Source organism: Camarhynchus parvulus, chromosome 10, assembly GCF_901933205.1.
Source record: "Camarhynchus parvulus chromosome 10, STF_HiC, whole genome shotgun sequence".
In the NCBI taxonomy this organism is placed as follows: Eukaryota; Metazoa; Chordata; class Aves; order Passeriformes; family Thraupidae; genus Camarhynchus; species Camarhynchus parvulus.
The window spans coordinates 9699367-9725623 of NC_044580.1; the positions used below are offsets into that span (position 1 = coordinate 9699367).

Sequence of the window (26257 nt, forward strand, 5' to 3'; positions counted from 1 at the left end):
GCCATGTTCCCAACTGCCACATCTTAACGTCTTTTAAATCCCTCCTGCAATGGTGACTCCACCACTTCCCCGTGCAGCCTGTGCCAGTGATGGACGACCCATTCCATGAAGAAATTTTTCTTAATATCCAACCTAAACTTCCTCTGGTGGAAGTTCAGGCCATTTCCTATGACCCTATCACTTGTTTCATGGAAGAAGAAACCAAGTCCCACCTGGCTACATCCTCCTTTCGGGCAGTCAGAAGCGATAATGTCCCTCCTGAGCCTCCTTTTCTCCAGGCTGAACTCCCTCAGATGCTCCTCACAAGACTTTGGCTCCAGCTCTCTCCACAGAGAGCAGCAGGCATTGTCCTAGGGAAGGCTCTGAGAAGATCAGAGAAAAGAATGATAAAACAATGATATCTTCACTTGCTGCACCTGTTGTTGTGAACATGTGGAATGTGTTATGGAGATTTGTTTACCAAAGGGTGATTCAAAGCTACTGCAAAACACCCCAGTAACCTCCATTCCAGATGAAGGTAGAAAGGCATGTCCAGAGGTCTGATAAGAGATGTAATGCTGTTCACATATTAACCATAATTAGATAAATATCTTGGTATTTGTGATAATGATCACTGCTGGAATAGTTAATGTTTGCTTGATATTGCTGTCATTACATTTTACAGCTCTCACTTCTTTGGGATGAAGGGGAGTAATTCCCATGTTCAGGTTACCAGACCCTCTGTTTGATTGCGCTTTGCACAGATCATCTCAGGTGTTGGAATCCTCCACTCCCTAAAGCAATATTATGGCACCAAGCACTGAATTCCTGTGCTGATGGCCTGTGGATATAACAGGAGTTGCTGACTTTCTTACACACAGTTTTGCCCACTTGTTCTGAATAATCTACTGGCTGTTTCAATTGCTGCCTCCCCACTTTTGTATGCCTTTTGGGCCCGTGGGTCTGGCTGAGGCGAAGTCAGTTTTCCCCAGAGCAGCCCTCAGTGCTGTGCTCTGCACTGGTAGATGGAAAGGAGTTGGTAACACGTTGGTGTTTGCTGGGACAGCATCGCAGCTGTGTCTCCAACATTCCCCTCTCACCAGTGGGCTGAGGGTGGGCAAGATCTTGGGACAGGACATAGCCAGGACAGCTGACCCAAACTATCCAAAGGGATATTCCACACCGTATGACATCTGCACAGCAACAAAAGCCAAGGAGATGAAATGGTGGGGACAGAGGGCATTTGTTATGACATTTGTCTCACAGAGCAACTGCTGTGTGTACTGCTTCCCAGGAAGTGGCTGAACCTTGCCTGCTAAAGGGAAACAGAGAGTAAATCTGTTTTCCTGGCTTCCACACACAGTCTTTGCTTTATTCAACTGCCTTTATGTTGATCCATGAGTTTTTTCCATCTTGTTTTCTCCCATCCTGCTGAAGAGTGCTAGAGAAACTTGGCGGGCACCTCTTGGCCAGCCAAGATTGACCCAGCACAGCCCAGTGTGCACGGTTTTGTACCAGTAAACTGCTGTCACACAATGGGTTTTGCAGTAAATACACAGAACTGCACAATCCATACATCCAAAGATGAAGAGGTGTTCTGTATTAAGGCTGCACTGGGGCAAAGTGTGGCTAAAAGCCTGGAGGAGTTATGGTGGCTTTGCCCTGTCTCCCTCACACCACAACTCCAATTTAGAGCATTCTGTTCGGCTCAGTTGCTGGTGTCAGGATTTTTATGGGAGTCTTGCCTCCTATTCTACAAGTCTCACACACAATCACTTAGTATTTCTGTCTTCAAAGAACAATCATAAAAATGGGAGAATAATGCAACAAAGAGCTGTTAGGGACCTGACAGGGGTGAACTGGAATTAAAAAGTAGAATTTCTTTGGTCTACAAAACTGTGTTGAAAAATATTTAGGTTTTTCCCTAGGAAAACTCTTGAGTATAAAATGATTGAAATAATTTTTTTTTAATCTACTTACCATAGTTAAGTGAAAAAAAGGAACCATTGTCTTTCCATGACATTTCCTGTGCTGAGAAAGTCTCCTTTGTTACACACTACTGGTCCCTCCTGAGAATATTTTTAAATTATCTTTTGATATAAAGGCTTCCAACATCTCTTCTGCCTCTGTTCATGTTCTTACAGAAGACAGACAAGATTTCTGAGAAATGTTCCTATTAAAAGGGGATCCTTCATTTAGTACAACACTGTTACAAGTGTTCCTGATCTCCTGTCCTAACAAATTCCTCTTATCATTCCCTAACATAAATAGTGTTTCACAGTTATAGGTAGGGTGTATGGCATAATGGCTGTACAGTCTTGGCAAGCACAGAGTTGACAGCACTAATTTACACACAAAGCTGAGGATAATGGAGTATTATTCATGTTCTTGCATATATATGTAAATATATGAACAAATATGTATCGTCATCCTTTTAGAAAGGACCACTTTAATTCATCTTTTGTTTATCTCATTTTTTTAAATTTTGTTTCTGGTTAAGTCATGATCAAAAGCAATTTATCAATGCTTTATCTGGTGGAACTTGTGAAAAAACTCTATATTCCTGAAAGTCAGTTGGTACGGAACATCATAAAATGGGAACTTTGAGTCTTGTAGCTTTTAAATCCAGTTGACTTTTTTTTGGTAAATTACTGTTTTCAGTTCTCACCTATATGAGAGAGAGCAGAGCAAAATGCATGGTGGATATGTCACACATAATTTTTCTTCTTTTGTTTGCCATGGTACCTTAATGTGCTTAGCATTTTTTAGACCCTGTCCCTTCTCCAGGAAGCCCCAAGTACAGCTGGAGAAGGGTTCCTTTAGCAATATATTTGCTTTGTAAATATTTTTTACTTTCATACCTTATCTAAAGATTCCTTTTTGCACAGACACAAGTATTTCCAGACCAGTCTGCGCTGCCTAAGGCTGCACCCAACCTACACTGCTTTACTTTGTGCTGAAAAAAATAAAATTAACCCTACTCTGCAACTGGCACCCTCTTTTGCATACTTATAGTGGACCTATAGTAAAGCAAAATACGATTTTCCCCAAAGGCTCTCTTTGCATTTAAGCATTATCTTTCTGGGCTGAGAAACAGCATGGTATCAGTCACACAGGAGACCTGCTCTACTTGATCTGCAGGGACCTAACTTCTTTGTCCCCCATGGCAGGCTCACATCTCCCTAAGTGTCATAAAATTTTTTTTCAGTGTTGTGCAACCTTTGACCACAGCTTGAGTCTCAATCTTAATCACCTATTTTTTATCCCTAAAAGACTGCATAAGACCAGACTTTTGGTAGCACTTTTACTGTTCCTACATGGAAACAATTCACATTACCCCTCTTCCCCCAGACATTACTCTAGCTGCTGAATTATGAAAGAAAAAACTGAGCAACCTGCTTTTTTGTTGGTCCTTCTTCCACTGTCAGGCTGAGTGCCCCTAACACACCCACCACCTCTGCCTTTCAAGTGAGGCAGCAAATACCTCCCTGCTGCAGGTCTGAAGGGAACTCATCTTTCCCTTTGCCCTGTCCCAGCTGGCTGGGGGCTCGCCCCAGGGCCGGGGTGGAAGAGCCGGAGATGCACCGGGGGCCCTTCGCCTCCTCATGGACAAACTCTCCCGTCCCACCCACACAAGGTGGCACTGTTGGTTTTCACTGTATTCATGCACTCTTCCACCTTCCCCAACACTAGCACTGATTGGACTCGAATGGAATGATTTTCAACTTTCTTCTGAATCCCTACACTTTTCCTAATTGAAGAGTGGACCTACTCAGACGTTTAACATGGGGAGACTGCTTTGTAAGGCTTGTTTTTCAGCCCCATTCCCAGCAGTCACCAAAGCAGTGCCCTACAGACCCACAGGGCTGTAGACTCTATATTGCTGGTAAAGTCAGTATCTAGAAAAAGCACAGCCTTTGAACAAGCATATATAGAGATTCAGATCTTTTAAGACCATGTAAAAAAACCATGGTAAAATAGAGATGTTTATTCTTTTAAAAATGCTAAATACCTTGAAATAAATTACATTAAATAATTCCAAGTTGCAACTGTGATCAATACATAAATTAATATAGAATCCACCTGCTTTTGCTCACCTGCAATGTGAGCCTCTATTGCTGCTTTTATCCCCCCTATATACCTATTGCTTTCTGATTATGCATATTCTCAACTTGCTTAAATTTGCTTTCTGTGCACAATATTCTTCACTGAATGTACCCACTTCAGCCCATCTAAAATTTCTAGCAATTGAAGGGAGAGTTTGCTTGCATAGGAACATGCAAAGAGCTGTTTAAAGCTAAGCTGAAAAGCAAGTTACAAGGGAGTTAGTTATCCCTCAAAACAGTTACATTTTCTTGACACCTACACCTCTCAAGTGATCCTTAAACTTTAAAAGTATTGACCAGCTAATAGCTCTAAGACTTCCACGTTGCCTTTCACTGACTGGCACCCACTTGGCTTTAAGTGTCTTGCCCAACCTTAAACTAGGCCAGTTGAATTTGCCAACCCAACGTAACAAATTACTGGATCATTATAAAATCTCTATTTGTGATCAAGGGCTCTCCTTTGAGGAAACACAGCACTCCCTAAATAAGGATCAAATCAACAGCAAATATGATTGAAGTCAGATGAAAGTGAGAGTAACTGTTGGTTGAATACAAAAGATGGATCCTGATAAAGAAATTGAAAGCAAAGAGTAGTGAACACTCCCTTTATCCATATATCCAGAATGATTGACATACACTGCTATCCATTTGCCTTACCAAAAAATCTTCTCCCATGCAAAAGAAAAACTTGTGAATTTCAACTGAAAAAGAAATGAAATATAGAAAAATATTGTTATCCCATCACTTTTCTGTTTTAAAACAAACCATCTTGACCAGAAAAACAGTGCTACTTGTCTGCTGAAAACTGGTAGATGAAGAAGGAGACTCATTCCCTATTGCTGGCTGCCATTTTCTTTTCCAGTTTCAATTCCAGAGCAGATCTTCAATATAAAAAGTCAGAAGTCTTCAGAATAGAATGTGAGTGTCAGATTCCTAGAAATAAACACACGATTTCAGCAACTTCTGCCAAGCCAGAGTACAAGAGAGACAATTTTTTCAGTGTTAAAAAAAATTCTTTAAGTTCAATCTTCTAAGAATAACAAGACAAAAGGATAATGTATCAATAAGGAGTAATATCCCACAAGTAAACCTTTTCCAGGAAAATGGTAGTGAAAGGCCCAGCATCCATGCCTAAATTCTGGCAGAAGAGGCAAGAAGCACCCCCTCAGAATGTGTTTCTATTGTCAATGCTGTCCCTCATTCCAAGCCACAATAGTCAGAGTGGTCCTGGCTACACCCCAAGTGGTATTTCCAATAAGGTTCTCCAAGTATAGCAAAGCTCAGCAATTATTAGGAATCCCTGGATTTCTGTCACTCTCCCTGAATTATGCTAGGTTGAGGAGGCACTCTGAAACTCAAATCTTCTATTTGCTCCTCCCAGCTTTCAGTCTAGTGAGAGACCTTCATGGGCCCCCAAGCAAATCAGGGACAGGGCTAAAAAAGAAAACTAGAGCTCCTTAGGAACAGTAGGGGCTCTATATATATATTCAGAAAGCACAATCTTATACTATTTAAAACTATCTATTTATAAAGTCTTCATGGATCTTTAAATATGAGAGGCACTTCAAAAATTAGCTTGATTTACAGACATTGTTTATCACATGACTAATCATGCAGCATTAGAAAATCAAACCAATAACCATTAGCAAGTACATAGTTAACTATCAGTTTAACCATTAGTTTTAACAGCAGGAGAAAGTATTTTGACTCAGTGCTTGGAAGTTCACTGCAGTCACAGCAGAGGAATCAGGCATTAAAATGGCAGGCAAGGCAAAACCCTTTTTTTCCCCAGATCATTTCAAGAAGAAGGCTTAACCTACCATAGTGTTATTGCATGTAGCAAGAAACATGAGGAGTTTTAAAATTATTTTCCATAGAACCAAATCTGTTAGTAGGTCTACAGCAGTCCCATAAGTCTCATGACGCATGACAGTGTGATACAGTCCTGTTCCACTGACCCACGTGCATCCCTGCAGCGGCGTATTCACCCTGGTGATTTACACATATGGAATCACTATCATTTGAAACAGATTTGTGATTTATTAATGCAATATATACAGATCCAGCTTTGGGAAAATGAATCTTCTTTCCTAATCCAACCTAAACACCTGCTGTTGTTGTAAATAGAAACCTCTCTAATATATATCCAGCATCAGCTAAACGCGGCTAATGAAAGGATATCAAGCGAGGTCTATGCTTTAATCGCTATTACTATTAGAGCTGCTGGGAGGACCCGAGGCCACACTGCGGGCACAGCCTAAGAGGCTTTGGGCTCAGCACGGCGCACTCAGCCGAGCGTGCTGAAACCCTGCCCGCTGTTTCAGAGCGAACAGCGGCCGCGCCGCACCCAGCGCGGCTCCACAGGTCCCGCTCGGCGCCGGCGGCGGGGCTGCGCCTCTCGGCGGTACCGGGAACCGGGAGGGATGCAGCCCCTCCTGCGGGTACCGCAGCCCCGTTCTCCATCACTGCAGAGACCACCCGGCCTTCGAGGCCCCGGTGCCCGGCCTGGGCGGCGGTAGCGGAGCGGAGGAGGGAGGGCTGCTCCCGCCGCGCTCCGCAGCGGCCCCGGCCCGGCCCTTACCGATGCACCGCACGTAGTGTTTTGCAGGAAGTTTCCACGCTCCTGGGTTTAATCCGTGAAAAGCGGGGCTGGAGAGGAGCGCGGCTGAATAGCGATGGAAAGGGGCGGGCGAAGAGGTGGAGGAGGAGGCGGTAGCAGCAGCGGCCGTGTTTAATTTTTTAATTAGGGCGGTTTGAGCATCTCCCGGCGGGGTCGCATCGCCGGGCGGCGAGGGGAGCCCGGGCGAGCTGCCCCCGCCGCCCGGGAGCGGGGCTCCCGGGACCACCCCTTGCCCCGAGCCGTCGGGACTCCAGCCTGGACTTTGCGCAGCCGGCGCGGCGGGCCGGAGGCGCGGAGAGCTCCGCGCTCCGCCACCATGGGCAGCGCGGGCGCGCAGGACGAGGGTTCGTAGCGCGGGCGGCGCGGCGGGCGGGGCGCGGGGCTGACCTTGCGGGGCCGCCCGGCCCGGCCGCACTCCGGCGGGGCAGGGAGGGACCGAGGGAGGCAGCCGGGGCGGCGGGGGGATCAGGGCAGGGTAAGCCCCGAAATCTGCCTTCCCCGGACAGCGGGGCCGGTAAATGCGAAGGCTGGGCGCGCCAGCCTACAGCAACAATTGCTTTGCAGGTGCTCGGTCTCTCTCAGCCTCCATCCCCTGGGAAGCAGGCAACACTTTTCACATTCCCAAGTTAAGGATGATACTAGTAAACGTTTCATTTTCCTGCATCTCTATATTACTCAAATCTAGACCACGTATATGAATTCACAGCACAGAAGCGCTCATCCAATGAAGGCTCCAGGCTCATATATTTGCTACAGATAAAATCTTATTTTGGCAATTCATTCCCTGTTGGAAGGCTGGAAGTGTCACAGCTCGGCTGCTGCTTCTTTGCAGGGGAATGCTGTTTATGTGGAAAAGTGTTGCTTGCACCCAGACATGCTGCAAAAACACCGTGTGGGGCTCTCTTTGCAGAGCTGTAAGCCATGCCTTCATTTGCTGAGCATCCACGTCCTGGCCTTCCTACCTTCACCTCCCTGAATGGCTTCGAACCCATACCCTGAAGATACAGTGCTCTCCCCAGCAATTTAGAGAATACAGGCATGCAGTGAGCACATGAGTATGACAAATCAGCTGTGTGGTCACAGTGCTCCTTTTGCAGCATTTCTGGACATGTGTTATTAACTCAGGTAGCTCAGACTCTTCAGAGAATTCTGTATTCATGCTGATTTCTATTTCTAGTCTATTTTATAGGACTTCTCCATTGTTAATCTTTTCTTCTTACCACCTTCTATGACAAATTTCTGTAAAAGCATTTCTGGAACACAGTTTTGTTTCCCTGAATAGATAGTTAAGGGCAAATGAGGTGCTTCCAAAGCTCCCAGAGAATGCCTGTTTATATGTCCCTTTCCAAGATAGGTTTGCTGTTATTCAAGCACAAGCTCAGGACTGAAGCTATTCAAAGTACTTTCAGAATAACCAATCCATGAACCAGCAATTGGGCTGTAGACGTCCAAGAAGAGAACAGATGGCCACTAATGTGGTCAATTTTGTTCCAAACTGTCATTTAGGAAGTGAGTTTTTAGGCACCTGAGGCTTAGTCATGCCAAGAGAATGAATGCTCCCAGCTTGAGATCCTGTAAAGATACTAGTTTCCTGAGTACTGAGCCACTAGAAAAAAATCCTGTAGGGGGTTCTGTGGGAGAAGGACTGAAACCCAGAACACCAGGAAGATTATCCTGGTTATTTTCTCTATCTTCTTAAGTCCCTCTGTAAACCTGAGAGTAAAGGCTAGGTCCGGAAAAAATGACACCCTGTCACCCCAAACCACCAAATAGCCGAGGCTGGGATCTTCGCACCAAACATTGGTGTAATTGAGGTGGTGATTCTGCTAGAATAAGAATTTCAACATCTTCCTTCTAGCTGCCTCACAATACCTAGTGCCCATGGTGTTCCCCTTCATCCCCCCATAGGTGCAGCCAGCACCCCCAGCTCATACCTCTGTTTTTTTTAGCTCAGTATTAAGCTGTTTTCCTCATTCCTATTTTCTTGAGGATTTGATTCTGGCCTCAGAAGGACTTCCAGTGGCCTTTTATTTCACAGCAGGATGTTAAGGAGCCTTTCTTTTTACCAGTGTCTATATGGGTAACAAATCAAAGGAGGAGAAGAATCCTCACCTGTAAAAAAAAGATCAAGCTCTGTCTAGGGCTAGCCCCCACAAAATGGCTCTGCAGATTATAAATGATACAATGCCTGTCCCCATGATGCTGTCCTAAAGGCTATCTTGGAGGATTTTGGGATCCAGGCCAGGTTAGTTAGCATTCAGAGTCTTCTGACTCAGGACTTTGACAGATACACTGCAGCAAATGAAAAGGTATCTGACTAACTGGGAGAGGACATCTAACCTGTGTGCAGCACTGAAATGTGAAAGCAATGAAAGGTACTCAAGGTACCACGGGTTTGAGGATAAATAATTTGAACAAAATTTCCTTTGAACTTTAAGGCTGCAATTACAGTTTCTGAAATTCAGGACAAGGAACAGAAGAACACAAAGCTGCACATTAGAGTTTCCCAGAACCAATCCCCCCCAGGCAAAATACACAGTTTTCTCATGCAGCTTTTTCAGGCAAACTATTGTTAAATAAGACTAAGATATCAATTTCTCCACATTTCAGCATCAATCAAGCTTTGCACAGAGATTTGTTCCATAATGTCTCCTGACAAGCACATAATGTACAAACAAATCTCATCTAATTCCAGTGTGTAAGCTGCAAAATTACTAAGACTGGAAGTCATATTCTTGGAAAATTACTTTGTGGTGAAGAAATGTTATGTCAAACACAAACTTATTTGTCTGGACTCAGCTCAGATTCAGGGTTCTCCATGGCCAGTCTATCCCTAATGTTCTTCTCAACATCTTTCAAGACAGCAACTGGAATTTTTGGCTCTGGCTTTTCCAACCAGTGACTATGTTTAATTTTCCTGTATAAGATTTGTTTTTAATTTTTATAACCCATTACCCTAGGACTTTTGGAAAGTATTTTTTTTTCGACAGGCTTTTGCTCAAATCAACTGACTTCTAACATAAATTTGTGATATTGAACTTTCTGTAATTTTTTTTTCCCTGCAGAAGGTCAAACTTAATAGAAAAATTGGAAGTATGCCCAATGAAAATCCATATAGCAGGTGGGCTTTACCTATGATGTATTTTCAGAAAATAAATATTGGTTGTTGACATTATTTCTAATTCCTATAGGCTATATCTGGATCTTTCTTCCAGCTTAACAGGAATTACAACAGCATGACCTAAAGAGCAGAATATAATTCAAAACAAGGAAAGATCTCATACACAGGTCTATAGCTTAAACAGAACATTGGTTGTTATGCTCTGGTAAATGTGTAAAGACTAACAGGAAACATTTAATATCTACTATACTGAGCTTTATTGGAAAAAAAAGACATACTTGTGTTTTGCCCTTTTGCTCTTTGATCTAAAATTTTTGTTCTTTAGGATAACAGTCAAAAATCCACAAATTTTGAAGTGAGAAAGGAGACACCAAACAAGATAAAAGTTCTGTCCATTTCTGTCTGCTCAGGAATACCAAAAGTTATTTTTACTTTTTCTGTTGTTTTCACTTGTAGGCTGACTCAGAGTATGGCTCCTCTCAGCCATGGCTGCAGTACAGAGCACAGATACTGGAACTCCCTTTAACCTGGCTGAGCAGTGCAGGTACCTGAAGCAGTGTAGCCATGGCAGCACAGAGCTCTCAGTGGCCTAATTACTCTGCCAAGAAATAAATGGATACTGGCAATTCCCTGGGGAAAAAAGAGGTTGAATTGTTAATAAAAAGAGTTTCCCTTGAGGCACATTCGTTAAATAGGTGTTAGCAAGAGCCAGAAAGCCTCAAGTTCTAACCTTAGAATAAAAATGTCCTTTGGCACTTTTGATGTCCCAGCCTTCCAATTCTCCCACTGTCTATAGATACAAAAGAAAGATGTAATTTGCAATATCTGATGGATAACCCAAAATAAAGCAAATGATCCCCACCCCCAACCAAAATCTATAGGTAAAATCACCTTAAAAAGACACAGGAAGTTTCTCCTTTCTGGAAACATGCAGAGCTCTCCTGGTGGCAGCAGTGGGGTGGAGCTGCCTGAGCATCCTGCTTCCCTAGGACACATGTCAGGGTCAGCCCCCGAGGAGCACGGGCACATCTCCCGTTTACTGTGCCTGTGAAAATGGCAGGGTATGTATGGGGAAGACCAAGGAGAAGAAACAAATGAGAGCAAGATTTAGGGGAAAGGCATTTTATTCTGTTATCTCTTCTTACACCAGTCTTTGCTCATACACAAGAATGCATGTGTATAGAGAAAGATGAAGGGATTTTAGCAATCTGCTCACTTTCTTACAAGCTCAAAATACACCCAGCATTTTTTTCTGAAACTGGAGCCCAAGACTTCAGTAAAATTGCACACACAGTCTTTTATGTTACAAGTTGGATCTATTTACATAGACTCTGAGCTAAATCAAATGAGTAAAATCCACATTATTTAGCTGAAATTGCCTTTGAGGTCAATGCAAGTTTAACTAGTTTAAGCACAGAGATGTAAAGCCATTTCAGGAAACATACTGGCTTTCTGCATGTGGAGACCTTAGAGAGTATTGCCAAATCACAGTCTGTAGACTTGTGCCTAGTATGATAAAATGCTGTTTGCAACAACTGAGATTTCTGTTTTGAGGAGACAGAAAGCAGGAAACTGTGAGTCTGCTATCTCAAAACAGAGGCCAGTAAGTGAATGGTGTGTAGAGGCTAATAGTTGCAATTTTATCACATTAATTTGAACGTGAAAAAACAACAGGACACTTCTACAATCCAAGCTGGTTTTCATTTTCAAATGTTCATATGTTACAGCTCAGATATATGCATCCCATTTAGAGCTAACCACACTGATTTGACATTTCTATGCAGGCAAAGAAGCAATAGAGGTGAAAATCCCACAGAGCCACCAGGATGTGATGCCCAAGGATGAGCAGTAATTACTGCAGCAACACTTCAGCCAGTATGAGTGTCAACGAAATGCCTGCCTTCCCTCTGACTTTAGAACAAAAAACTGGCTTTGCCTTTGTGGGGATTTTGTGTGTTTTCTTGGGACTCCTAATTATCAGATGCTTCAAAATCTTGCTAGACCCCTACAGCAGTATGCCTTCTTCCACGTGGGAAGATGAAGTTGAGGGGTTGGATAAAGGAACATTTGAATATGCTCTTGCATGAAAACTCACAGAATATCCTGCCTTAAATATAATGTTGATTTCATTTTGGAAACCAACTGTTGTTACATTTGTTATACATACCTGCATTTTGGAGATATGTTGGTGGCATCCATTTTGTTAAATAAATATTTGTTGCAAATTCAAAAGGTACTTCATAGTGCTTTTATTTGATGAACAGTGGAAAGGTAGATAAAAAATGGCTAACAGCAAACAAATACACAAAAAATCACTAGAAAGTTACCACGGCCAGTATTTTAAGGATCAGATGACATCTGGCTCTTCAGAGGAGGATCTCATGTCTACTGTGTCTCATGACAGGCTGAAGAAAAAGACAGGCTCATGAATGGTGAATGTTTAGGTGGTAGCCCCCTGCCGTCCTCATCCAACACAACTTTCTGAAACTCAGTGTCTGTACTTGTAAACACTGAGGATACAAAAGTGGAGGACAACAAATGGTTGTGGCTTAGAGGAGGTGCCTGCAGGAGATGTGTGTCCATGTTTTTATTCCACTTGGTTACAGAAATGATTCACTTTAAAGTGGATCTTAAAACTGTCTGGTTAACAGCCCCCAGCAGTAATTACATCCTGGCAAGGCCAAAGCAGACACAATCAGGCTGCTTACCCATTTTTACCCTCAAGGAGGGATGGGGTCCAGAGCTCTGTACAGTCCAGCACTCTCCACAGCTGGTTCTCCTCCTTGTGCTTCAGTAGTTGTGCACAGTGTATGATCTGGACTGTCACTGATGAACTGGTCATGGGAGATCCTATCAAAGCAGAAGAGCAAAAGCAGAGGTTCAAATCTGGATATTCAAGGTCACCCTCATACACACAGCTGTTTAGCAAGCATGACAGTACTTGACAGAAATTCAATTCCGTTTTTAAGAAGGCTGGCATTAGAATTTTAGGCACTGTCACTTTTGCTAAACAGATCTGTTTGCAATGAGGAGCTAAGACAAGGAGATCAGTTATAGCAGTTGTTTTCTTTTTCCTGTATTCTGAAAAATACATGTTATTCCTTTTACCCTATATACTAGGCAGAGGCAGACAGTGAAACAGCAGAGCTCAAGTGCCATTTGGAACATAAAATACTCAATTGTACAGAGAAGGACATTAATCTCCTGTCTGAAAAATACAAGAGATGAACAGCCAATATTAATCTACACTGGTCCATTTAAATTATAAAACATAAACAATTTTTTGAATGTAAGGGCTTTCAACTGCTTCAGATTATACACAAGAAAAAATTCCAGACCCTCAGAGATTCAGTATATTGCATTTATCCTAGTTAATTTAGCCATAAAATCCAAGGTAGATATCAGTACAATGATTCATGTGATCTGTTATTGCTGGATAGGATCATCCACTGCAGAGACCTGACACTGCCATTCTTTTTATGTACATCTAATCAGCACAGCTGAGCTCTTGGTTGTCAGGTTAGAGTGCTGAAGGTACTTAAGCTATCTGGGTTAAATATAGTTCAGTCATCTCTAAACTACACAGCAAACACTGCAAACCTATCCAAAGAACCCCAATATTGTCTTAATATTTTTGTTCTAGACCCAATCTATTGCTGCTAGCAAATTATCTAATTCCCTTCTAATCACAAAGCTTCATAATTTCCTGCCTGCTCTTTTCTTCATCACAAAAAGACTAGGAAGTCAGCCTTCCCAGAAACAATACAGAGAACATAATTTTTCAAAGGCTTATTAAACATACAGAGTAAAACTTTAAATAGGGTCAGAAGTAAATGGTTTAAAACCGCATGTAGGACAAGAGGACCCCCTCAAAGAATGATCCCACTGACTTCTCTGAATCTTCTGCATAAAATTCACTGAGCAGATCCTGCCCTGAACTCTTGTTATCTGCATGACTATATATGCAGAACTGAAAGATAGAGAGTATGATCTGTGCAGAATCAGGCATAGCAGGAGGGAAATGGAGATAACAAAAGTATTTTCATGCCCCCTTAGAAATTTCGCAATGCCATAAACCCAGTAATTGTAATGGATAGGTACATTTGCTAGTTAAAAGTTAACAAGCTAGAATGCCTTTCTAAGTCACCATCTAGAAATGTTTTGAAAGAGAGGGATTGGATGGTCTACTCAGTATATTAAACAGGAGAAAAATCTGGCCAATAAGGCAGAGTCTGTAATGCCTCAAAGAGAGGGTCACACTATATGCATGAATAAAAGAGGCAGATTGTCCTTCCCTAAAAACACAGGATTGAATGGTAAGTTCAATTACCTGAATAAAGTAGACTTGATTATATATACATAATGCTGGAAAACTAAACACAAAGTTAATGGCAAATAACAGTTCAGAGCTCTCTGGAAATACATTGTGAAAACCTAAGTATTATTTTCAAGAACAGCAGAAAGGTAAGAGATTTTATTTTTCCTAGCAAAACAACAATATGGAAATAAGACAGTGAAATGACAATCATTTTACTTGGTAGCAAATGTTTCATTGTCATCAAAGAATCAGGATTTCATTCAGTCATGGAGATGGAAACAAACATTTTCACTGACCTCAATGACAGAGAATTTGTCTTTGCTCCTTCGTGCCTGAAGATGAAACACTTCCTTGCAACTTTAAAAGGCTGAAGGAAGCAGAATACTATGATCATAAATGTGTAATAATAATAATAATAATACAAAGCCAGTAGAAGTAAAATAAACTAAATAAATGTAATATGTTGTTGTGAGGCTTATAAAACATTAAGCAGGAAAACTAACATAAATATGAGGAGTGACAAAGCGGTGTCTTAGCAGAGAGGTGACAGCAGAATATTACCTATAGCTGATGGAAGAAATAAGAAAATATGCTTTAGCTGTAACTCATACTGAAGATGGAAGATATCTGATTATGAGCTCTTCAAATTATAATTTGGATATGTGATTTTGGAGAAAATTTACAGTGCTGAGCTATAAATATTGATGTAGTATTTTATCTTTCCATGCCAAAGGGCCAAATCATTGAGAAGTTTAAATTGAAAAATTCTTAGGGGTTCATCTAATCCAACCTCTTGCAAAAATATGGAACTTTAAAAAAATGTCTGTAATGGGCTTATTTATCCAGATTTTCAGGTCATATATTTGTTTATAAGATACATTTTGTTTCTAAAACTTTCTGCTTTTACAAATGCTTTCAAAGTTTCAATGTCTAAGCATGCTCTGGTTTTGAACAAGCTGGGCTCCTCCTGAATTACACAGGTCTATACAACCACACTCCCTAATCTCCTTAGACATATGTTTCAAGACAAATGATTGCCATCATTGCAATAGGTCATTTCAGGGCTTTCTAAGCCATACTTTAAATTGCTGCAAAGGTACTTAACCCACTAAAGCCCTTAAATATACATAGCCCTTCTTCTCTTGGAGTTGTTGTTTGCTTGTGTGTTTTCCTTGAGGAGAACTGTGTGGGAAAGAGGAGGTGAGAAGCAGATTATACAGCTGTGTGTTCACCTCTCCATGGGCTGCCACTCAGGGGGACCTAGGCAGGCCAGAGGAATGGGCCAGCAGGAATCTCATGACATTCAATAAGGACAAATGCAAATCCTGTACCTCAAGCAGATTTAACATCTGCACCATACAGGAAGCAACTCTCCTGGAAGGGACTGGGGGAGCAGGCTACAGAGGAGTGAGCCCCATGCTATTCCATGTGTTAATAGAATGATCATGTTCCAAGCTTGTGTACATGGATGCTCACCATGTCACCCTGCTCTTCTGTGGGTTTTCATAAAACAGATTGAAACTAGAGGAGTTCTTGTCCCATTTACAGCTCAGGCCTTTACCTCCTCTGGAGCTTGTGCCAAAATACTGCTGGTTTGGTTAGAGGGTCAACTGCATCCATCACAGACAGAACATCTCCACAAGCTCTGTCTTGGCTTCAACTATGTTTTTACTCAACAAGTCATAGGATGACAGTCTCAGGGATACATGGTGAGAGCTTGTGGTGGAACACTTGTCTAACCATGCAAGATAATAGAAATAGTTTATTTGTATCCTTTATAGCAGTAAACCTGCAGCCAACATCAGGAAGACTGCTTAGAGATTCAAGAGAAAATTCTCAGCCCTTCATTATTGGAGAAGCAAAGGTCTGATATGCAACAGCACTAAACCTTTTGCTGTATCTGCAACTGTGTGGCTGCAGCCACAGAAGAGTGCAGGGATCTAAGTCTGTGGCACCCCTGAAGATGTCAATGAACAATGCACCAAATGTATTCTTGGATCCAAACGCAAATCGATTTCAAGTTAACATCATTAATGAAGACCATGACAACAATGAAACAACCCAAGAGGATGTGGGCTCTGACCCACCACATTATGAAGAAACATCTTTTACTGATGAAACACATAACAGACTAAGAATCAGTTACAGACCAGGAAAAAGAGAATTATATGACAATTTCCGTCAAAATGGGGAGAAAACAGAAGCTAGCTTACATCCCTATGACACTCACAGTAAAATGTATTATCTACAAACTTTCGGCCATAACACAATGGACCCAGTTCCCAAAATTGATTATTATAGAAACACTGGCAGCGTCAGTGGGAATAAGCTCAACAGACCAAGCTTATTAGAAATTCATGAACAACTGGCAAAGGTAAGTGAAAAGGAAAGATATAATTTTTCTTTATTCCATTTCCAGACTGTTAATTCTGTTTATTAATAAGAGAAAGTCCTTAAATTCATGGACCTTGCCCAAGAGAAGCACAAGTAACTACTTACCATATTTCCTTTGGTAGCTGCAGTTTGTTCTCTGCTCTGTACCCTGCTCAAAGAAAAGATTTTTATTAAAAGGTATTTGTAATGTACTTGATAAGCAGAAACACATAGCTTAATCTTATCTAAAAGTATCGATCTACCAAATATCTTCTCTTTCACATAAGAGTTAGGATGGCAGATGGTGAATGTCAATTCATACTTTAACCAAGCTACACAATTCACACTTATTCTAAACTTGAATTTTACATCAATGCATACTAATTTTGACAGATTCCTCCATTTTACTCATTAACCAATATAAGCAAGACCAAAAAAAGAAAAAAAAGGTGAAACAAATGCAACTTCAGTTAATCAGATATCCAGAGCACTACCTGTTTGCTGCTGTGACAAATCCAAACAGCAAGAAGGAATCAAGAACAAGTGTTGAGGGATAGCAGACAACACTTCTCAGGTGCTGATTCAGTGAAAAAATTTGAGGTTAATAGGCACTTTTCAGGGCAGGGCTGGAAAGAGAAACATCATTGCTATAGTTAAACTGAGACTAAAAGTGTCAATATGCAGCAAAACCTCCCGTTCTTTTTTTGAGTTAGACAATTGTGAAATGAGACAACTTGAGCGAAAACAAGCTCTCATGCCCATTCTGCTCAGTTCTTCATACTTCTAAGGTCTGAATAATTTGGACAAGCTTCTGGTTTTTGAATGGTTGTCCAGATCTTGTTCAGACTTCTGTTCTCTGGCGATTCCTCTTTCCTATGGAGGTTAATATAAAGTAATGAAATCAAGGAAAAAATATAGCCATTAGTAAATCAAGACCTGATTCTTTAGGATCTTATTAGGGCAGTTTCCTAGTTTTGGCCTGACTTACTCAAATTAAGCTGTCCATAGACCTGTGCAAATGGCTTAAAAGGACAAACATTTCCAAAGAGGAAAACAAAGCAGATAAAAAAGGGAAACATACTAATTTAGTATCCCTACTTATTTGCAGATGTACAAACTGCTACTGAAAGGACTAAACACATTTCCATGCACAGAAGAAATATCCTCTTATAGAAATAATTTACTTCAGTAGTGGCCAGATAGGAGTAAAACTATATATTGGCTTTGAACATAATGCTGAATGAACGTGTACTGAACATCAGCATATTAAAGGATTTTCAGTTTTGATGGTAACCAGAAAATTCGGGGTTTTTTACTGTTGTATCTCTCAATGGTTTGTATATTTTAAACAAAAGATTTTTTTAGGGTTTTTTTTCTAAGGCTTCCTCTTAAAGATGATTAAAAAGAAGGCAGATTACATCACAGAGTAAAGTGAAGAGAAAATTGTTTAACATGTTGGGACTGTTAGAAAAAAGAGAAAGAAGCATAATCTAACTTAGAGATTTCCAGACTTTGTCCAGTATCCATCTTACAGAAAGATAATCTTATGCCTTTCAAAACAGGAAGGTGAATGTCATAGGTAATGGGATTTTTGTTACACTGGCAACCTGCTGTGCCCTTTTGTGGGTTGTGGCCCTGGCCTGGGAGCACAAGCACAGCTCTGGAACAAACGATGCCCCATTAGCATGGCTGGAGCCCATTCCTGCCTGTCCCATGATCTCACTTGGTGACCTTGGACAAATCACTTCTGTCTGCAGAGCTTTTGCTGAGGAATAAACAAGCACGAGGTCACCAAATAGCAGCCTAGTAGGCAGGGGAATTGAGATGTCTGAGAAGGCAGAGCTCCTCGCAGGAGGCACAGGCTGTGCGTGCTCTGGATGGGGCTCCAGCCCCCGGCAGGGAGGGAGGAGGTGCCACACTGAGTGTGGACAGGAGTTACAGTCATAGCCCAAGGTGCGCTTCTGAAGCGGATGCTTTATTCCTTTTTTACTCAACCACTAAAATCTGGGTTTACCACACCATACCCTAAGGCAATCCCACCCCCCTTGCCCCCGATTTGAAACTCAAGTTTTTGAAGACAACTGTTCTGTCAGAGCCCACTGCAAGATTCTGATAAGAAGTGGCATATGTTTGACTTCAGATTGCTAAACATCACATAAGCATTCCCATTGTGCTTTGATGCTGGGCTTAACATCAGAAGATAAATATTAATATTTAATACATTTTTAATATGTAATTTTTCAAATGTCAGAATGTAACACAGGCTGAAAGGAACTTCAAATATCTAGTTTCCACACTGCTGGAGTCAAATGTGTGTCATCTTTTAGCAAGATATGTCAGTTTTTGCACACATTAAGCCAATTAAATTCCTAAAAAATAGTCTAAGTGCTATTTCACAGCTGATGGCTGGTGATAATTACTTGGGCTTAATATTTACCCTACGTAAAAAATAATCTAACCTTTCTTCCTCTTGGCTATTCTCCACACTTGTTATGGAGATTTGATGAGCTCATCATCTTTAGCCCCAGGAGAGACAAAGACTAAGCCATTCTGAAACAAGGAAAGGAAAAGGTTTGGGTTAGGTTTTTTGGGGTTTTTTTAAAGCAGTAAACTTTTTATTTTAGTAGCTTTTCAAAATGTTCTGTCACTTTTATTCCACATCCTTAATGCATGAGTAGCACAGGTACAGCTGCTTGGTAAATAACCAATCATTCACTAAAGCACACCAATTTAAAATGCATTTATGGAAGGTTTAAGGCCATAATTTATGATAATGGCATAGAGAGCACAAATTAATTCAAACTACAGAGGAAACAACTTGTTTCAAGTACAAAGACCAAGCCCTTTTAATTTTTTTGTCTTTGAAATTCTAACCACAGTAGCAAAAGCCCGTCATATTATTCTGCTAATCTTCCTTCGTTGACTTCAATAATTTACTGTATTTTGAACAAACACAGACATTATTATTTCAGGGTAAGAATTGTCAAAATTATCTAAGTATCTCAAAGGAGCTCAAAGTCACAGGCTTTCAACAGATCTTGTATTCCCACTTTTCTTTGGGCCAGCAGGGTAATAGGCACCAAGCTTAGCCCATGTCAAAACATGTTATCCAGTCACTTATTTTTCATTTGTGAGCACAGTCTGGGAATTACTGTGTCAAAGGCATTCTAAAACCTTACATCATTTTGGCTAGAGCCCCCCTCCTTGAGGGGTAACTCTAAACATTAGTATAAGAGGCATATACAGCTGGTCTTTATGTCTGTTTTAGGTTTGCGTGTTGGCTGTTTTTAAATTTATGGACAAAATATAGAAACAACCTTAAAGTTAACCAAGATTTAAAATGTTTCACAGAATCACAGATATCTTTCCTCCTTGACCTGCTAAGTTAATCTGAAAATCTCTCATCACCCTCCAAAGCCTAAAAGCATCTTGATTCCTCTCCAGGAGTGGCACCCACTCCTGACTCTCTGCCAGACTATGGCAATGTGCAGGGTCCTTCCTGAAGGCCTTTGAGGAGAACCCAGAAAAATTAGGCAACTCCTAACCTAATGCCAGTTCCTCACAGAAACAGTGGGAGCTCGGAATAAAAAAAATCAAATTAAATTAAAAGACAATTACAATGAGTACAAATCTCAGCACCATTACTAATTCCTATTCAAGCCACAAGAAACATATCATATAACATATCAAAGATTCTGAGGCAAGAGAGCTGAAGAGATAAAATACACATTTATATCTGTAACTGATGTGAACAATCTAAAATTCTGGCCTGCTCACTCTGGTTGCACCATAAATATGGCAATTCCTAATCCTATCTACTAGGGTAACACCAGTTGTGGCTAAGCCACAGAAAAGATTATTCAATTTCTACATTCCACTGGCATTTCTCTAATTGCTTTCAGGAATATGTTACCCATGTGCTGCTGCAGTTATGTTTGTACTTCATTCAATAGGAAACACTACATTTCATCACAGAACTTGGCCAGGCTGCACTCAGTTAGGTCTCTTTTCACTGTTTGCAATTATCCCTGTTTCTACACTTAGTGTTATTCATCACTTGGTGCTAGAGCATGCAGAGGCCAGCCACAAGACCCTCATTATGTTAGACACTCTACTAACATGTCAACACAACATATATGTGGAATAGCTTACACTAAAAACAGGTTAGTAGCAGATCAGTTAATAATGTATTTACTCTGCTTAAGTGATTCTTTCATCTCCTCCCCTTGTCAGCAAGCCCACCTGCTGAAGCCGGGTGTGAGCAGAATATTGCTCTCTACTCCAGCGGCTGTAAAACGGGATCTTTGGAATTCTTTTCTATCATGTCTGCCTTATGTAGCCAGGTGTATAAGGCTGCCTGGCCCAAAAGATGTATTTGTTTTCTGTGTGATCCCTCAGAACATTGCTGTGAGCACTGGCTCCGTGGAGAGAGTGGCGAATGGAGAAAGCAGCGCTGGAGATGAGACAGCAGCCAGCAAGGAAGAAGAAAACAAAACAGGATTTGTCAAGTTCGGATGGGTGAAGGGTGTGCTGGTGAGAAACTTACCTGCATTTCTAAAAAAAAAATTAAAATAAAATCAGTTCTGTTACACTTAAATCATTGAAGAATTAAGAGAGGGAGGTAGACTTCAGGGATATTTGGGGTGAAATGCACTTTAGCACCCTTCTGGTTTTAAACATTACTTTCAACCTTGAACTAATGCAGTACTTTTTCTTTAAAACCTAGGTAAGATGCATGCTTAATATTTGGGGTGTGATGCTCTTTATTCGACTTTCCTGGATTGTAGGTCAAGCAGGAATTGGTATGTATCTTATTTAATATCATTTTCAACAGTGAAAGGGATAAAGAGGATAAACTATACATGATCATGATTAATATATAATCTGAGATGTGCATTTGCATGTTGAACTAAATAATGTTTTCAAATGCTTGCCAGAGTAAAAGACATTAATCCTCCAAACTATTGGAATTTTCCAGACTCGCAGCCAAATTACTGCTTAGAGGCATAGATCTGTTAACTATGCATATGATCATCACATTTGAATATTTCTGAGCTTTAGTGAAATTTGTATTTAGATCCTGTAACAGATGTAAACTTTATGACTCGAGCCAATTTCTAATATGTGCGTACAGAGTTAACCTTTAAGAGTTCACACTTTGCTTATCTGTGAAACCCAAACCTTGTCATCTACATATTATAAACAACACTTCTTCACACTTCTATGCCAAGATGAAAACAGAACTGGAAGGAGGTCTCATCTCATCAGGATTTTGTTATTTTTAACTACAGAACAGCACTTGATACTAGTGTACTATGAAAGACTAAGTTTTAAAAACTCTGCTACAGCTTTCATACAAACGAAATAAGTACAGCATTGTGTGCTGTATCTTTGCTTCTTGACCGTGCAATTTAAATAATCCAAATTCCAGATCCCTGGGAGACTGAGCCCCAAGGCCTCCATCCAGTATATTGCAGAGTGTTCAGTGAGACCAGCGAGAGAGGGAAGAGCTCCCAGCACTGCAAGAGCAGCTCAGTGAGGTGCAGTGTCCCACAGCTGGGTACTACAACTCCCTTTTCAGAGCTACTGCTCTGGGGAAGCACAGAAACCTGAGCTGCCGTGGCAGTGTCCCTCTGTGAGCCCTGATCATACAATTAGAGCAATGGGACCCTGATCTTTGACTGGCACCCAGCTGTTATAAAAAACAGCAAAGGCAGGATGGCAAATAGTCCAGTCTGGATAATCACAGACTGGAAATATTCAGTTATATTAAGAGGTGTCACCGCTGCTAGACTTGGATAAAAGTCAGTGCTCAAAATCAGATTGACTATAACTGTCACTTATGTCCTTGTCAATGGAAGTGAAATGAAACCTCTCCAAAATTTTTCATGGTTGAAGTCTCATTTCCAATAAAAAGCAGTAACTTCAAAAGAGTTTCACTTGAGCAAGACTGAGCTTCTAATAAAAAAATAACAATGAAACACTTATTAAGAAAAAAATCACAAACTTACAGAGACACAAATAGGAAAAGAAAAAACAACCCAGCAATAAAAGATCCAGAACTAAGCGGAAGAACTTTACTACTTCTGCCGTGCTCCATGCATGGCTCCAGCACCGTGCCTGACAAAAGGGTGCTTTCTGATTTTATGATGCATACCAAATGAGCACATACAGCCCAGGGCGCTCATAACTATATGCCTTGCCATGAAAATTCTGCATCTTAATATTGCCAAGACTTTGCTCTAGGGTTTCATGCAAAATTAGTTTTTAAGGGCAGTTTAGTAACTTATTGAGATCATCAAGAAGTATTACTTTGTTTTGAGGTGTGAGAATAGCCATGGGCAAGAGTAATTCATTTTGGAACAACTTACTTAGGAGCCATATGCCTGGTTTTCAATCTAAACTTTAATCAGATTTTAACATTAATTTGCACCAACATCAGTTACAACTTTCCTGCTTTCATTTTTAATTTTACCACTTTAACTCATTGATAAGCAGGCTCTTCTTTCTTACAGTTTATTGCTCTGCTGTTGCTTTTTTAAATTGCATGTGTTATGCAAGGAGGTTACTTTTACTTTTGAAAATGAGATGTCAAATTCCATTTGAATAATTTCTCAATGCATTTTTGGAATGCCTTAAAAGAAATAAGCTTTAAGTCCCCAGCCAAGCTGCTTAAGGAGAACAGTGATGGAAGCTCATCATCACCAAGGCTCAGGGATTTCACTGGGTACTGCTGCTAACATGGAAATTAAATGAGACAGTTAAACCACCATCTGGGCACCACTTACATCCCCATCATTAGAGGGCCAAAGAGAGACAACCCAATTATTTTCATACCCTGATAGGCTGTCTTAGGCAAAAGCTCTTACAGGGTTAAAAAATAGCATTCTGCAAGGTTCTCTGGCTATCATCAGCTAGGGGAAAAAAAAAAGGGACAGAATAGTTCTGACAAGATTCCAGGTCCAAAACTAGTCTGCTATTTCCACCTAATATCTGAGGACTCTCTCAAATCTGTATTTGTACCTGTACATGGAATGGTTAGACAAAGGGAGGGAAAACCAAGTTTATGCTACCTACAAATCTGGCATCAAATATTAGAATTATGTTACATTACATTATATTACAATGATGTTTTGGTTGAGTCACTTCATTTTATGCACTTTTCTTCTTAAATGCTAAAATATTTTTTTAAAATTATCATTAAAGCCTTCCAAAGAAGATGTTACTATCAGATTAGCAAAATATCTGACCCTACAATATCACATACATGTTAAAAATATGAATTGTGAAATGCAATAGAACATCCTTGAAAAGTATCCTTAGGATGCACACAGAAAACAATTTTAAAACTGCTTTGAGAATTATGTGTCCAACTTACTCAATTTAAGAGTTAACAGCTCTTAAAGCCAGTCCCCTTCTCAGACACAAAATTTGCATGGTTGAACAATATCCTTCATAGCACATCCTGCTCAATGGTAGCTGACCAAAAGGAATGACCATTTGGAATTTTTTATACAGACCTGCACATAAAACACTTTCATGACCAGCTATAGTAAGAGCTCAGAAATCAGCAAGATAAACATGATTTATTAGAGGCTCAAATCACTTTCAATATGCTACACTATGTTATATATCATTTATGGCTCACACATTATATTGCTTTATCTTAAAGGATTGTGATAACATGGCTGTAATTTAAGCAGCAAGGAACATTAATTCAGGGACTAGATGTCTATAACCATCCAGTATGAACAGAACTCAGGAATCTGATCTGTAAGTCAGATGGTAGAAATACAGCAGATAAATCAATAAGTTTGTAGCACTTCTAGCTCAATGTCAATTGTAGGATCTAAGTTTCAATTTGGATGAGCCCTGGCCAATAAATACAGCTACAAGCAGTGTATATTCTCCAGTTTCACACTGAATGCCTATGTAACCTATGGAAACAATGCAGATACTGCATAAGCCTTAGCAAGTTCAGATAAAACTAAGAACTGTTTCCACACTTGGCGCCAAACCGTAATTACTTACTTTTTTTGTCCTGGTTTTCTCCCTCCCTTCTCATAGACAGAAATGAGAATAAAAGCAATAAAGTTGAGAGAAAAACATTATATTATTTCTTCACCTGACTTGAAACAAAAAGGAGATCTGGAACTGCAGAGACAAACTCCTCTAGGTAGTGCCAGAAATGTAACAGCAAAGGCTGCAATTCTACCTTGGGAGGTGCAGTTTGTACATGTTTTATTGGGCAGGTAGTCTAGCTCCCAAACATGTAATCCAAAGAGGATCTTTTGTGCGATCTTTATCCATGGAGGTTTTCAAGAGCCAGCTGGCCAAGGTCATCACTGATTTCATCCTGTGTTGGCAGTAGTTCTGCTATGACTGGGAGGTTGAGCTACAGACCTTCTGAAATCACTTCAAACCAAAGCTCCTATGATTCTAAATCACACAAAGCACATCCTGCCCATATGGTTTCTAGCAGTTTTACAAAGTTTAAAGAAACCCAGCCATATAGGCAAAGACTGGAAACATTATCAGATTTCAGTCTTACACTTAAACCCAGTTACCTATAACTAATCACCTATCACTGATATTTTGATATTTGATTATCCTTGTGTTATCAGCTAAAAAAAAATAATATCCTAAGTTCTTTATGATTATACATTACCGGTCACCTGTTAAAGTAAATGGCATCTAAAAAGCAGTATTTCCATTTTCAAGTGTTTGTTTTGTGTTAGAGTAAAACTACTTTTTGCAGGGAAAGAGGCAGAGCGCGGGAAAGCCCAGCATACCTTAGCAAGTGAGGATGTAGAAGGCTCCCACTCTTGTCTTGTCCTCTGCCTGACAGACTCCTTGTCCTCATGCACTTGAATCTACACAGTCAGTTTTCCTCTGATTCAACATTTCATTAACTGATGAAAGACAACAGCATTGCCACAAGAGCTCTGGTTCATGTGCCTCTCTTAATTTTAAACAGCCAGAATGTGTGTTAAAGGTAGATATAAGCATCCATGTCAAGGGATGCTTGTTTGTTTCCTCCATCCTTTGGAAATCATAAGAATTCCTGGACAGGGTACTCCTATCAGAAAGAATCACTGCTAGAAGACTGATGGGAATAATTTACTATGGTGACACAGACTTCATGAAAATGTTCTGCAAGCTGCAAGTGGTCCACAAACCATCTTTTCAGTTTACTGCTGTGATTCTGACCTGAAAATTCAATTTAAAGAAAGAATGATTTGTAGGAAACATGGAACATGAGTAAAATATTTTATCTTCTTATTACTGACAGGTCTTGGAGTAATCATAATTCTTCTCGCCACGATGGTAACCTCAATTACTGGGTTGTCAACTTCTGCAATAGCAACTAATGGGTTTGTCCGTGGAGGTAAAAATCTTAGGGTTACTAATGCTTTCAAGCCCCAGAAGGTATTTATGTATTATTTTCGTGTGAGACAAACCAGAGGGAGCATAAACCAAAGGACACAGCTAGTGGAACTGGAAGGTAACAATTCAAGCCACCTCTCATCACAATTTCAGGCGTGTTTGAGATGTCACTTCTAATAAAGCACAGCTTTCAGTTCAGTCTGAAAAGTACATTTCAGATGTTCCTGCCAACTGCTGAGCAAGGGATGGTTCTGGCTTTTCATGGAATTCTTTCACCTTTCAGCCGGTCTTTCCTATTCAGAGCATTCCAGGTTAGACATTCTTCAAGAAACTGAGCATGAGACATCTCTTCC

At 40.6% G+C, this 26257-nt stretch overlaps 2 protein-coding genes across 4 annotated transcripts in view; both read left to right on the top strand.

Annotated features, from left to right (window-relative positions):
• Window positions 1-6816: 6816 nt before the first annotated feature.
• On the top strand, window positions 6817-12042 carry CTXN2 (cortexin 2). Of its 2 annotated transcripts, XM_030955430.1 has the most exons (3): window positions 6817-7049; window positions 10283-10370; window positions 11611-12042. In XM_030955430.1, the coding sequence occupies exon 3, from the start codon at window positions 11668-11670 to the stop codon at window positions 11911-11913; it is 246 nt and encodes an 81-aa protein (XP_030811290.1). In that variant the 5' UTR covers window positions 6817-7049; window positions 10283-10370; window positions 11611-11667; the 3' UTR covers window positions 11914-12042. The 2 variants fall into 2 exon arrangements, with proteins under 2 accessions (XP_030811290.1, XP_030811291.1); XM_030955431.1 differs by lacking the exon at window positions 10283-10370.
• A 3954-nt stretch (window positions 12043-15996) lies between these two features.
• The window catches only part of SLC12A1 (solute carrier family 12 member 1), a 42462-nt gene continuing 32201 nt past the window's right edge, over window positions 15997-26257 (top strand). The window contains exons 1-4 of one of the 2 annotated variants that reach the window (XM_030955125.1): window positions 15997-16518; window positions 20916-21050; window positions 21244-21319; window positions 25810-25905. In XM_030955125.1, the coding sequence (XP_030810985.1) occupies window positions 16108-16518; window positions 20916-21050; window positions 21244-21319; window positions 25810-25905 (718 nt within the window). In that variant the 5' untranslated portion in view covers window positions 15997-16107. The remainder of the gene's footprint in view (window positions 16519-20915; window positions 21051-21243; window positions 21320-25809; window positions 25906-26257) is intronic. The other variant, XM_030955126.1, reaches the window with a different exon arrangement.

Coding starts and splice junctions, on each gene's coding strand:
- CTXN2 (XM_030955430.1), top strand. CDS start 11,668: ATGAGCAGTAATTACTGCAGCAACACTTCAGCCAGTATGAGTGTCAAC.